At 43.1% G+C, this 14824-nt stretch overlaps 1 protein-coding gene across 1 annotated transcript in view; it reads right to left on the reverse strand.

Annotated features, from left to right (window-relative positions):
* NCF2 (neutrophil cytosolic factor 2) overlaps positions 1 to 14824 on the reverse strand; it is a 63282-nt gene that overhangs the window by 34431 nt on the left and 14027 nt on the right. Inside the window, exons 5-8 of the mRNA XM_040360331.1 lie at positions 13731 to 13838; positions 12348 to 12407; positions 10561 to 10604; positions 7050 to 7191 (exon numbers count right to left, since the gene is read on the reverse strand). Coding sequence (XP_040216265.1) covers positions 7050 to 7191; positions 10561 to 10604; positions 12348 to 12407; positions 13731 to 13838 — 354 coding nt within the window. The remainder of the gene's footprint in view (positions 1 to 7049; positions 7192 to 10560; positions 10605 to 12347; positions 12408 to 13730; positions 13839 to 14824) is intronic.

A 14824-nucleotide genomic window follows, 5' to 3' on the forward strand; every position in this document is an offset into this window, starting at 1 on the left:
GCTCTGACTCCGTGTCATGGGAAAAAAACGAGGAGGACTAGTAATCCCATACTCCCGTGGAGATTCAATATAGTAATCTCTCTGAACTGGGAGGCTATTTTGATATTCCGGATGCTGAGTAATAACATAATTATCTTCATATGTATCCAATTGATGGTTGGAGAGCGCAGCAAAGCGGTTTTCGAGGGGAATGCATCCTGGAGTTTGATTTCTTCCTTCAGCTCTTTGATCCCTATATCCCTGTATTGCTGGTTTGAGGTTCCAGCGATCCCGTGGATCTGTATGATAGTCTCTGGAATCATTAACTGAATTGGTGGAATTATAGGGATGAGGTCTAAAATGCCAGGTGCCTCTAACTTCTCCCCTCTGTTCTGAAGAATTCAGATGTGGCTGAGATTCTCTAGGGACATAGTAGCCATTATGAACATTGTCTCTAAAGTTAGGATCTCTCCCTGTAGGAGGTCCCTTAGGGCGAGCCCCTTGAGGAGGGCCCTGTGGATAACCCTTTTTGGTTAGTTTAGGAGGTTTGGATGAAAAAGGAGCATTACCAGTCGTCTGATTTTTGTTATTTATTGGGCCCTGTGTTGGTCCACGGGGAGGGGGTCGGTTATCAATAGAGGAAGCAGGTTGCCGGGAAGAGGCTCCACTTTCAACTTTATTGATTTCTGCATTCTCCAAATTGGTCTGCCATTTTAAGACCACCTTGTTAGAATAATCCGACAGATCGCGGTTAAATTTCTTCTTTTTCTTATTTTTTTGGTCCAAACCTTCCTTCTCTATAATTTCTCTCAGTTGATCAGATTTGGATATATATAAATCCTGATCCTTGAATAGATTGAGTTTAGTTTTTATTCCCCCAATTTCTTCATTCAGGGATTTTATTTTATCTTGTTTCTTATCTAGAAGAAACTGGAGAAATTTAACCCCTATATCATTAAAATAGGTGTGCCAGCCCTCTAGGTCAGTCTCCCCTTTCTGAGGGGCTACTTCCCATCTGAGACTGCGGGGTACCATTTTTTATCAACATAATGCTCTAAATATGCGATATCCCAAATAGTGTGCAGTTCAGAGATCAAAAGATTTTTAAGTCTAAGGAACAGGCCACCAAGAGCATCATTATGCTCAATACTACCATCAAAAACTCCTTCTGTGTTAATATTATATAACACAGAAGGAGTTTTTGATGGTAGTATTGAGCATAATGATGCTCTTGGTGGCCTGTTCCTTAGACTTAAAAATCTTTTGATCTCTGAACTGCACACTATTTGGGATATCGCATATTTAGAGCATTATGTTGATAAAAAAATGGTACCCCGCAGTCTCAGATGGGAAGTAGCCCCTCAGAAAGGGGAGACTGACCTAGAGGGCTGGCACACCTATTTTAATGATATAGGGGTTAAATTTCTCCAGTTTCTTCTAGATAAGAAACAAGATAAAATAAAATCCCTGAATGAAGAAATTGGGGGAATAAAAACTAAACTCAATCTATTCAAGGATCAGGATTTATATATATCCAAATCTGATCAACTGAGAGAAATTATAGAGAAGGAAGGTTTGGACCAAAAAAATAAGAAAAAGAAGAAATTTAACCGCGATCTGTCGGATTATTCTAACAAGGTGGTCTTTAAATGGCAGACCAATTTGGAGAATGCAGAAATCAATAAAGTTGAAAGTGGAGCCTCTTCCCGGCAACCTGCTTCCTCTATTGATAACCGACCCCCTCCCCGTGGACCAACACAGGGCCCAATAAATAACAAAAATCAGACGACTGGTAATGCTCCTTTTTCATCCAAACCTCCTAAACTAACCAAAAAGGGTTATCCACAGGGCCCTCCTCAAGGGGCTCGCCCTAAGGGACCTCCTACAGGGAGAGATCCTAACTTTAGAGACAATGTTCATAATGGCTACTATGTCCCTAGAGAATCTCAGCCACATCTGAATTCTTCAGAACAGAGGGGAGAAGTTAGAGGCACCTGGCATTTTAGACCTCATCCCTATAATTCCACCAATTCAGTTAATGATTCCAGAGACTATCATACAGATCCACGGGATCGCTGGAACCTCAAACCAGCAATACAGGGATATAGGGATCAAAGAGCTGAAGGAAGAAATCAAACTCCAGGATGCATTCCCCTCGAAAACCGCTTTGCTGCGCTCTCCAACCATCAATTGGATACATATGAAGATAATTATGTTATTACTCAGCATCCGGAATATCAAAATAGCCTCCCAGTTCAGAGAGATTACTATATTGAATCTCCACGGGAGTATGGGATTACTAGTCCTCCTCGTTTTTTTCCCATGACACGGAGTCAGAGCAAAAAGGAGTACGACGACAGAGAGGCATCAGAGGGGGGAGGCGAATTCGGGCCAAAGAGAGGAAAACCACGGACCTAGCTGGTATTTTCAATCTTAGCTCAGCCTCATTAACAGTCGGCGAGCAAAATGTTTTGAGTCACGGTCTTAAATATGCCCCCCCACATCAACTCAATAAATTTGAGACCTTTATTGATGTTAACAAATTCATCCGCAAGATGAATATTAAAAGACATTTCATTTTAAATCCAATTGGAAATGGCACTCAGGTTATCCATACGATTCCCCCATCTTCTATTCGACGATCTGGAGTCAATTCAGACGACGTTCCACCTACCATTTGTGCTCCTATTCAACATAGCAATCTGAGGAATGCATCACTATTCAATCCACCAGGCTTTGTTGCTCCTGCGATACAAGTATTTAAAGAACTGGTTACAAAAGATCTTCTGTCTCTTAAAATTACTAAACCTAGAGGTGTTTTCCCTATTCAGACTAACATCAAGAAGATCTGTCAGCGGAATGAGATAGTAATTAGACCTGCAGACAAAGGGGGGGGGATTGTCATTTTAGACAAGTCCCAGTATGTTGAAGAAATGAATCGACAATTGTCTGATAGTTCAACATACACCCCCCTACCTTCGAATCCTACAGTAAAATATAGGAAGTTGTTATCCAATCTTGTGGATCAAGGCCTACATAAGGGGATTCTTAACAAAAAAGAACATGCCCATCTCATACCCATCACACCGCGAGTACCGGTGATATACTATTTACCTAAACTTCATAAAAGTTTAGTTAAACCCCCTGGCCGTCCAATTATAAGCGGAATAGATTCCGTCACGGCCAGGATAGGTAAATATGTAGATAGTTTTTTACAACCCTTAGTGAAATCGACTCCTGCTTTCCTTAGAGACACCACTGAAGTCTTGAATCTATTAAAAGAGGTCCAATGGAAGGATGGCTATATCCTTGCCACTGCTGATGTGGCTTCTTTATACACGGTTATCTCACATCAACATGGTCTGCAGGCAGTGGACTTTTACCTCCAGCAAGAATCTGATATACCACCCTTACAGAAGGAGTTTATTTTGGAGTTGTTAAGATTTGCAACTACACATAACTATTTTTGGTTCGGTGGTACCTTTTTTCTTCAGATCTGTGGCGTGGCGATGGGGGCTAAATTCGCCCCCAGCCTAGCCAATTTATTTATGGCTCATTGGGAACGAGAAGCTATTGATGATCAACCACCCTCACAATTACGACTTTGGAAACGCTATATAGATGACGTGTTAGTCATATGGGAGGGAGACACAACATCACTTGAGGAATTCTTTTTTAAATTAAATTCCAATACGAGGGGTATTTCTCTTCAATATGATATTAGCACCTCCCACATCCATTTTTTGGATCTAAACATGTATGTAAAAGAAGATAAACTGATTACCAACACGTTCTTCAAAGAGACAGATAGGAACGCTTTTATTCCTGTCACAAGCTGTCATCATAGCTCATGGTTAGCCGCAGTACCTAAAGGTCAATTTCAACGCATAAGGAGGAACTGCACTGATATTAAGGACTACCATGAACAAGCACACGTTCTGAAACAAAGATTTTTGACTAAAGGATATCAAGAAGTTTTGATTAACGAAACCATGAGAAAGGTGGAACAGATGGATAGAGAATCCTTATTGGTAAAAAACAGTAGTAAGAACCCTATTCCTTCAGAAAAATTTAGCTGGTCCCTAACTACCAAATATTCAAATCAGCATTTTTCAATTAAAAAAATCTTAAAAAAGCATTGGGACATTCTTAAAAGTGATAAGATTATTGGATCACTTATCCCTGATAATCCAATCGTGATTTTTAAGGGGGCACCTGCTTTAAGGCTAAAAATTGCACCAAATGCTATAGATCCACCAAGAACTATGTCATTTTTCCAGTCCCTTAAAGGTTTTTTCCCATGTCGCAGATGTAATATCTGCAAGGTAAATTCCTTTAGGGAACGGAAATGTACTAATTTTCAATCAACAGCTACTGGTACAATTTATGACATAGATTCATTTATGACTTGCTCAACAAAATACGTTGTTTACATGATTCAATGTCCATGCTCAAAGCAATATATCGGCCGTACTAAGAGAGAACTGCATATACGTCTTAGTGAGCATGTGGGCAGGATCAAAAGCGGGTTCCCTAAACATAACCTCTCGAAACATTACGATAAATTCCATGGGAGACAATTAAAGGGGACAAGTTTTTTTGCCATAGATAACATTCGTCCTCATTGGCGTGGTACTAATATGGTTCGGGCCATATCTAGGCTCGAAACTCGCTGGATTTTTTCTATGAAATCTTTTATTCCGTTCGGACTTAACGTAGATTGGGATATAAACTGCTTTTTAAATAATTCATAATAAAAATTTTTTTTTTTTTTTTTTTTTTATTAATTTTTTTATTCCAATTTTAATTATCATAATCATTATCAAAATTTAAATTAATTTATAGATCTTCTCTAATTAAATATAGATGATTTTTATGATATAGATCTTTTCTAATTAAATATAGATTGATTTTTATGATTATGCAAATTTATGATACAATCCTTTTGCATATATTGTTAACCTCCGATCTTATTTTCATTTTTCGATGCTCCGCTACCAGTTATTAAACACCCCCGCGTTCTGTACTAATATAATACGTTATGTACAACATGATTAGAACACTTTTCCATTTCTCGCTACTCAATTATTTTGCCCTCAGTCACTATGAGGACTCTCCCCGAGTTTTCCAGTATCAAACATGGAACCCGTGGGTATTTAAACACCTAGCGCGCTGACGTCAACATCCGGCTTACTCCCCCGTTGAAGTCCATTAGCGACGAAACGATCGTAGGGTGCCGTGACGTCATCGCGTTCCGTCCTGAACGCCGGCTGTGTTTTCCTGACCGAGTAGCGAGAAGCATCGGAACAAGAGATCGGAGACGTTTTGCTATCCATGCTGTATTTATATTGCCTAATTGTAAGTGCAATTTTTATTAAACCCTCTTCTATTTTTAAACGTTATACGCTATGAGAGGTCCTTCTTCTCTTTTTTTTGGTTTATGACTCTTCGGATTGTATGCTGAGCTATACCGTGGTTATCTTGACGGCTAAGGTATTGGGAGACCAGACTTCCCACAGGCCCTATTAGACTGATGCAAAACAGTCTTTTCATCTGGTAAGCAGGCAATCTTATCCTTCCTCACGGGTGTATTGGTGACAGCTTACCTCACATCAATCAAGAGTCTTTCACATTGTCTGCACAATCCACTTCTCTTTCACAAGGAAAATTACTGGATAGAGTCATATGAACTTTGTTTCGTGGCTTTTTAAGACTTTTTCTTCATATATCCATCTGCATTTTTATGTTTTTTCCTATTCTGGCTAAATTTTCAGTTTATTCCAGAATGACTTTTTTTGTTTATTATTAATTTATATGAGCACATTATCACTCACTAGCGCTGCACTGTTTTTTTCTTTTTTATGTTACCAAGTTGTTGTACACAATTTAGTGCTAGCAGCTATTTACATTTATAATTCAATATTTAATTTAGCGCAGCGTCAACCTTTTGGTTTTTGTTTATTTCTATTATTGTTAATCAGTTTCAGCTGCTTTGCTGTTAATTGAAATTAACAACAGGTGCACTCGATGGGCAACAATGAGACGACCTCCAAAACAGGAATGTTTTTTCAGGTTGAGGTGTCTGACATTTTTTTTCCCTACTCATCTTTTCTGACTATTTTTTACTAGTTTTGCATTTGGCTAGGGTCAGTGTCACTATTGGTAGCACAAGGCGATACTTGGACCCTATAAAGGTTGCACAGGCAGTCCAACTCCTCCAGGATGGCACATCAATACGTGTCATTGCCAGAAGGTTTGCTGTGTCTCCCAGCACAGTCTCGAGAGCATGGAGGAGATTCCAGGAGACAGGCAGTTCCTCTAGGAGAGCTGGACAGAGCCGTAGAAGGTCCTTAACCCATCAGCAGGACCGGTATCTGCTCCTTTGTGCAAGGAGGAACAGGATGAGCACTGCCAGAGCCCTACAAAATGACCTCCAGCAGGCCACTGGTGTGAATGTCTGACTAAAAAATCAGAAACAGACTTCATGGGGGTGGCCTGAGGGCCCGACATCCCCTATTGTGCTCTGTGCTCACTGCCGGACAGTGTGGAGCTCGATTGGCATTTTCCATTGAACACCAGAATTGGCAGGTCCGCCACTGGTGCCCCATGCGTTTCACAGATGAGAGCAGGTTCACTATGAGCATATGTGACAGACGTGAAAGGTTCTGGAGAAGCCGCAAAGAACTTTATGCTGCCTGTAACATCGTACAGCATGACCGGTTTGGTGGTGGGTCAGTAATGGTCTAGGGAGGCATATCCATGGAGGGATGCACAGACCTCTACAGGCTACACAATGGCACCCTGAGGTATCGGTATAAAATCCTTGGACCCATTGTCAGACCCTACGCTGGTGCAGTAGGTTCTGGGTTCCTCCTGGTGCATGACAATGCCGGGCCTCATGTGGTGAGAGCATGAAGAAATTGATACCATTGAATGGCCCCCATGCTCACCTGACCTAAATCCAAAAGAACACCTCTGGGACATTATGTTTCGGTCCATCTGTGAGTAAGCACTGATAATCATCATGATAACTATTCGTATAGTGTATGGCCAGCATAAGATTTGATTACCTTTCCATTAAACAAAACAGTAGCCCAGTTGTCATTCCCTTTTTTGAGCACAAAGACGATATTCCCTGGCATGACTCCCATCTCTTCTATGGTCTCTGGATTAAATTCAAATAGAACGCGATGAGGTTCCCCCTGCAGAGTCCTGAGAGACAAAAAACATCATCAAAACCATGAATACAATAGCAGGGCCATAGATATTTTTTTTACTGGGGAAGGGAAGAGGGGGATATTCAGCTTAGCCCTTAGATGGGAATAATCAGGGTGTGGCAAAGTTGTGCTAACTGTGGGAGGGGCATCTACTTACTGTGTACACTGTAACATAGTAGATGTACATAGCTACCTTGTATTTACAGAATAGTACAAAGTACAAACCTCAGCACAATTATGTAGAAACAAACTTTTTCATGACATATGTGTAGCCAGGTGTTGGGCTACAGCAATATGAAGAAGGAGACATTCCCTTTTTCTCTACTGAAATACTGATGTTAGGCTGCACAATTCTCCTCCAGCCAGCAGGGGGAGAGCTAAAGCGAAGCAAGCCCACAGACTTCTATGCAGAATGCTGAGAATCCTGGGAGTGGTAGTCTGGGAAGGTAGTGCCATATAATAGGATGAGTGGAGATTTAAGCCTGGGAGTGGGAGTGAGGACACCCAGGGACAGCTCAGCACTGCCCACAGCACCTGCACCACTGCAATAGGGAGATTGGAACATCCATTCACCCTCCGATTCCCACCACTGATCACCAGAGGCTTCCAGGTAGAGACCAAAGGGCCTTCTCTTTTTCAGCAAGAGGTCACCAGAGGTGACAGAAGAGGTTGCCAGGGACTGGTGAGAGGGCAATTCGTCCATTTCTGATACTGCTAGCAAGAACTGAGCCACTGAGAACAGGAAAGCAAGTTTACCCAATCCATACCGCACCAATGTGCTCTGGCAGTATCACCAACGGTTGTCACCCTCTCACCAAGCTTCTTATAGCCCATTCCAGTCTTGTGTAGGTCTACAATCTTGTCCCTGACATCCTTGGACAGCTCTTTGGTCTTGGCCATGGTGGAGAGATTGGAATCTGATTAATTGATTGCTTCTGTGGACAGGTGTCTTTTATACTGGAGAGTGCTCCTAATCTCAGCTTGTTGGGCCAAATCTTCAAAAAAGCTGCCTAACTTAACTTTCAGCAGTTAAGTTACACAGGCGTTAAATTTCTACCTAAGTGCCCGATCCACAAAGCACTTACCTAGAAATTACACGCCGTGTAACCTAAGTGCCTCCGTCGCAAGGCGGTCGTCTGCTTGAGGGGGCGATTCCTATTCAAATGAGGCACGCTCCCGCGCCGGACGTTCGGCGCATGCGTGTGACGTCATTTTTCCCGACGTGCATCGCGTGAACGTACTTTACGCCGGGCTTTGTGGATCGCGACGGGACAATAAAGTTGCGTCGGGTAAAAAAAAAAATACGTGCCGGGAATTTTTTTTCGCAATTTAAAAAAAAACGCGGCGATCGAAAAAAAGGTTTGTTTTTACAAGGTCTAAACAGTTTAGGCCTTGTAAAAGCATCCCTAATTTTACGTATGCAAAACGTAACTTACGCAGAAAACACAAAGCTAAAAAGCTTTGTGGATCTGCTTAAGTACTCATTTACATACGCAAAGCGGCATTTAGACTCGAAATGCCCCCAGCGGCGGATGCGGTACTGCATCCTAAGATCCGACAGTGTAAGTCTCTCAGGCCCCGTACACACGACAGAGTTTCTCGGCAGAATTCACCGAGAAACTCGGTCAAAACCCGGATTCTGCCGAGAAACTCTGTCGTCTGTACAGTTTTGGCTCGATGGAGCCGCCGAGGAGCTCGACGAGAAAATAGAGAACATGTTCTCTATTTTCTCGTTGTTCTATGGGAGAAGGCGGCCCGCCGAGCTCCTCGGCGGCTTCATCCCAGAACTCGACGAGGAACTCGACGTGCTTGGCACGTCGAGTTCCTCGGCCGTGTGTACGGGGCCTTACAGATGTCGGATCTTCTGACTATCTTTGGAAAAATCCTTCTGAGGATCGTTTCCAAAGATAGCCACAGGGATACGCAGGCTGAACAGCAGTTCCGCCTGCGTATCTCCTTTGAAGATTTGGCCCGTTATCTGTATAGAAGACACCTGGGAGCCAGAAATCTTGCTGATTGATAGGGGACCAAATACTTATCTCATTCATTAAAATGCAAATCAATTTATAACTTTTTTTAAATGCATTTTTCTGGATATTATTGTTTTTTCTGTCTCTCACTGTTAATAAAAAAAACTACCATTAAAATTATAGACTGATCCCGGGCTTGACAAAATTGCACCCGGTCGCAATTGCGACAAGAAATTGTGACCGGGTGCCCGGGGAAGCTTAGGCCTGCAGAAGGCCGCAAAGCCGCGGCCTCAATTACCGGCGGGCGCGGGCCCGCCACAATCGCGCAGCGGGGGAGGTGGGGGCGCACGGAGACACAGGATCCTGTGTCTCCGTGCGCCCCCAAGCCACGCAATCGCGGCGGGCTCGCGCCCACCGGTAATTGAGCCCGCGGCTTTGCGGCCTTCACAGAAGGAAGCTTAGGCCTGCAGAAGGCTGCAAAGCCGCGGCCTCAAATACCGGCCGGCGCCCGCCCGTAATTGAGGCCGCGGCTTTGCGGCCTTCCTGCAGGCCTAAGCTTCCTTCTGTGATCTGGCGCCTTCTTGTGGTGGCCTCTGGCATTACAAGTAAAACAGCAGTGCTAATGTGTTTTTCACTGCCATCTCCTTCCCTCTAATTAGAACCCCCAAACATTATATATATTTTTTATTCTAACACCCTAGAGAATAAAATGGCGGTCGTTGCAATACTTTCTGTCACACCGTATTTGCGCAGCGGTCTTACAAACGCACTTTTTTGGGGGAAAAATACACTTTTTTTAATTCAAGAATAAGACAACAGTAAACTTAGCCCAATTTTTTTTTATATTGTGAAAGATAATGTTACGCTGAGTAAATTGATACCCAACATGTCACTCTTCAAAATTGCGTCCGCTCGCGGAATGGCGAAAAACTTTTACCCTTTAAAATCTCTATAGGCGACATTGAAAAATTCTACAGGTTGAATGTTTTGAGTTACAGAGGAGGTCTAGGGCTAGAATTATTTCTCTCGCTCTACCAATCGTGGCCATACCTCACATGTGTGGTTTGAATACCGTTTACATATGCGGGCGCTGCTCACGTATGTGTTCGCTTCTGCGCGCGAGCTTGGCGGGACGGGGCGCGCTTTCTGGCTCCTAACTTTTTTAGATTTTCTAGATTCCAGGCAAATTTGTCAAAACCTGGACTGATCATTTCTTTGTCAGTGGGCAAACATACAAAATCAGCAGGGGATCAAGTTCCCTTTTCCCTCACTGTATAGAGGGAAAAATCTCAGTAAAAAAAAATCTCATACAGTCAGCAATAAAAATCTGATGGGGTTCTAACCCTTCCCTATTCAAAACAGAAAGAAAAACGTTGGCTATAGATATTATTTACTTAAGTATTTCAGGGGCCTTTTGTCGAACTGGTGGGTTGTCACTCTGTAAAATGAAAACACACAGCATTAAAAATATACCAAACACTTTTATAACATTTTGTACTAACTTTGATCACAAATAAATGACAAAATCATCCCTGCACTCCCATACATCAATTACAATACTTTTCTTTTAATCAGATCATTTTTATAACATTTCTCATATTGAACAGTAAAAAGAAAAAAGAGAACAATACATGGGATATGGCCTACACATGTGTTCAAAATTATTCATGCAATGTAATAAAGGTACAATATAAAACCAAGGAGTGGGACTGTTTCAGTCAAACAACCAAATAAACCACATGGAAGTAGGAGAGGGGATTTTCCCCTCCCTTCTTCCCCTTTTTTTGTTTTTTTCCCTGAATTTGTTTGTTGTTATTTAAGCTGGGGAAATAGGCCATGAGGGCCGCCACGCACGGGCGATTGATAGTCATGCACGGGCGATTAATAGTCAAACACGAGGCACAATGGCCGGGATTCACAAAGCACTTGCGCCGGCGTATCTCGAGATACGGCGCGTAAGTGCAAATATGCACCGTCGTATCTATGCGCCGGACTCAGAAACTAAGATACGCCTGAAAATAGGCTTCATCCGACTGACGTAACTTTCCTACGCTGGCGTAGAGTGGGCGCATATTTACGCTGGACGTATTTGGCGCACCCATTGATTTTCTATTCACATATGCAAATGAGGGAGATACGCCGATTCACGAACGTACGTCCGTCCGACGCAGTGCGCGTAAAGTCATACATCCGTCGTAAAGTTATGCCCCATAAAGGAGGTATAACTCAGCAGCATCCATGCAAATGGCTGCACCAGGGAACATAAGCCGACATATTTTACGTAGGACGTGAATATGACTAGGCGTAGGTTACGTTCACGCCGTAGGCAGTGATCCGGCGTATCTTAGGGAGTAGTTCCGACGTGATTCTGAGCATGCGCACTGGGATGCGTCCACGGGACGGCGCATGCACTGTTCATTATACGTATCTGTCTGAGACTCAGCCCATCATTTGCATAGGGTCACCCCTCATTTGTATGGCTCACGCCCACTTCCACATACGCCGGCTTACGCTTAGGAAACCCAGCGCAGATTTGGCAGCACTGGCTTTGTGAATCCAGTGCATGCCTCTCTGTGCTGCGTCGGCATAGCGTAAAGGAGATACGCTACGGCGGCATAAATATGCGCCGATGTATGTGAATCCGGGCCATATTATACAGTATAGCAAAATAAGTCATATCATTTTTTCACATGTTTTATTGTCCTTACTTACTAGTGTTAATGATATTTTCTATCCTGACTACATTTGTCACATTGTTCCTCTCAATAAAATAAGATTGAACAAAAAAAGTCATATATTTTTTTCAAGAAAAATTGAGTTTTCTGTTATTCATATGCCTAGTCACTATGAATCATAATCATTCCATAGCTGTCCTCTATATGATTCCTCATTAGGAAGTTTCAGCCGGCTGAGCTCCCATTCAGCATTTTATTTCTGGAGTTAGTTAATATTTTATGCTTCTAAGTTTAGTTGGCAAATTGCCACAACTCCAACGGAGGGTGGGTGGATGAATGTAGAAGAGGATCTGATATTTATCTGATCTATCTCATCTTATTCACACCTTATGAATCTCACCCATCCTCAGTACATACATACCATATCTATGACAAGTTGTCATGTTCCATCACCAGCACAGGCACCATTTCCAATATTCACTAAAATAAGAATAATTCAACTATACCTGAGGCTGCAGGGGTGCAAAACCGGAGAAACTGTCTTTGTCAACCACAGAGGACACAACCTATAATATAATGATATACAGCACTAAGTCCTCCATAGACACAGATCATTTATAAATAATGTACAGGTAAAAGCACCATTCATAAACAGAAAGTAGCACAACAGCACTATGGGACCAAACTAAAGGACATTCACCTGGACCATAGACCAGTAATATATTAAAATATCTCAATAACAGCAACAAATTATTAAAAAGAAAGGAGAACCTGTGAAGATTAAAATCAGGGCCGATCCTAGGCAGGGTGCACAGGGTGCTCCGCACCCAGGCGCCGGAGAAGTGGGGGCGCCGAAGCTCCAAGTGCTTCCCTCCCTCCTCCTTGTCTATGTCCAGAGGCGGAGCACATATAGCGGGTGCTGTGGTTCCCCATCCCACTTGCTCTCTCCGCTGGCAACTGACAAGAGCGCATACCTCCCACTGTCCTCAGAATCCGGGCTGGGTACCACAGCGTAGCTGTCCGGGGTGCATGGAGCAGTCTCCTGTCTGCCCCGCCCCCTCTGCGTGTGTTGGCTCTTTTCCCATAGGCGGTGTGATGAGAGGCTTCTGGGTTGGCCGGAGCTACTGCCAATCATCCCGTGCACTCCCAGAAATGCTCTCCGAGTGCCACCCTCCAAGTAACCAAAGATGCCACGTATGCCCCACAACCTGTAATGTGCTTCTGCTCCCAGCGTGCCCGAGATACATGGATCTATTGGACTGATCTATGGGCCCACCTGATGTGGGGGTTCTGATGGGGACACCTGATGTGGTGGGCTCTGATGGGGACACCTGATGTGGGGGGCTCTGATGGGGGACACCTGCTGTGGGTGGGCTCTGATGGGGGACACCTGCTGTGGATGGGGTTTTGATGGGGGACATCTGCTGGGGGGGCTCTGATGGGGGACACCTGCTGTGGGAGGGTCTGATGGGGGACACCTGCTGTGGGTGGGCTCTAATGGGGGACACCTGCTGTGGGGGGCTCTGATGGGAGATACCTGCTGTGGGAGGGTTTTGATGGGGGACATCTGATGGGGGGGCTCTGATGGGGGACACCTGCTGTGGGGGGCTCTGATGGGGGACACCTGCTGTGGGGGGCTCTGATGGGGGACACCTGCTGTGGGGGGCTCTGATGGGGGACACTAATGAAGACTTCTTAGGGGAGCATCTCTGTGTTTGAATTGTAGCCATAGAAACATTTGTAAAGGGGAGGAGTTAGTAAGATGACCATGCCCATGTGGGGGCGCCAGAAATATTTCTGCACCCAGGCGTCTGTGACCCTAGGATCGGCCCTGATTAAAATTTACATTAATTACATCATTTGAAAAGTGTGAAGGGTAATAAACATACCGTAGATTTACCCAAATAGTCCTTCTTCTCCAACTGTTCCACAAGCTTCTCATTAGGTTGAAATAGGCGACCTTTTGGCATTTCTGTTAGTGGAAAATCTTTTTGTTTCTGTGATATAAATGATAAATGGGTGGTAGAAAATAGTGTGCAGTTCACTGATAATGTTGCTATGCCAAATTGATCATGTATTTTATGCTGTTCTAAATACCCAGGCACCCTTCAAAGGTCTACAAAAGAGGCAGGTTCCAGAATCTAATATTCCCATGTAATACAAATAGACATTTTTAGATAAACCAAAGAGATTATAGAATATCGAGCAACAGAAAAAATATTGTGAAGGCTAGAGATGTATGTTTAAATCTCATGTAAATGACCAATTAAGATTTTACACTACTTAAAGCTAAATTAGAGGATGTAGGAGCATAATTGCATGCAAAACTGGGAGAGGAAGGGGACACTATGTAGTGACCCACAGGTCGGCCTTTAGAGGCACAATGAACAGTGAAATTTGTTTACCAAATCATTATAAAATGTATTTAAAATGTATACATGGTACATAAAAAATCATTTAGGAGTATTAAAAGAGAATTAAAAACACATATGGAGAATATATGACAAAGCGTGAGCTCCTGTGGGTCAACGTGTTTTGCCACTAGGCTTTGTCAGGACACATTCAGGGATCGTTGGAAAGATTGTACCTCTAAAGTCCGACCTGTGGGTCACCATATCCCCTTCCTCTCCCTTATCTAACCTTCTATGGATGTGGCCATATGAGTGCTTTCTCTCAATTTACACTATTCCACCTACATAAACATTACATGCTCACCTGCCTGTTTTTTTCTAATAATATAATTATGTGGTCTAAAATACATTAAACAACTAAAAAATGTCAATCACGTTCTTAAAGTGTTACTAAACCCAGGACCCTATATTCACTATATCTGGTCTCCCACAGTACAGGCAATTATTTTACTAAATATAAACTGCTAAATACCTTTTCTCATTAGCAGTATATAGCAGTCTTGTGACTATCAGTGTCTGGTTAAAGCTTGAAAGAGGAGATTTCATTCTACTCTGGCTGTCCTATGAAGCAG

This window comes from Rana temporaria, chromosome 7 (genome assembly GCF_905171775.1).
Source record: "Rana temporaria chromosome 7, aRanTem1.1, whole genome shotgun sequence".
NCBI classification, from domain to species: Eukaryota; Metazoa; Chordata; class Amphibia; order Anura; family Ranidae; genus Rana; species Rana temporaria.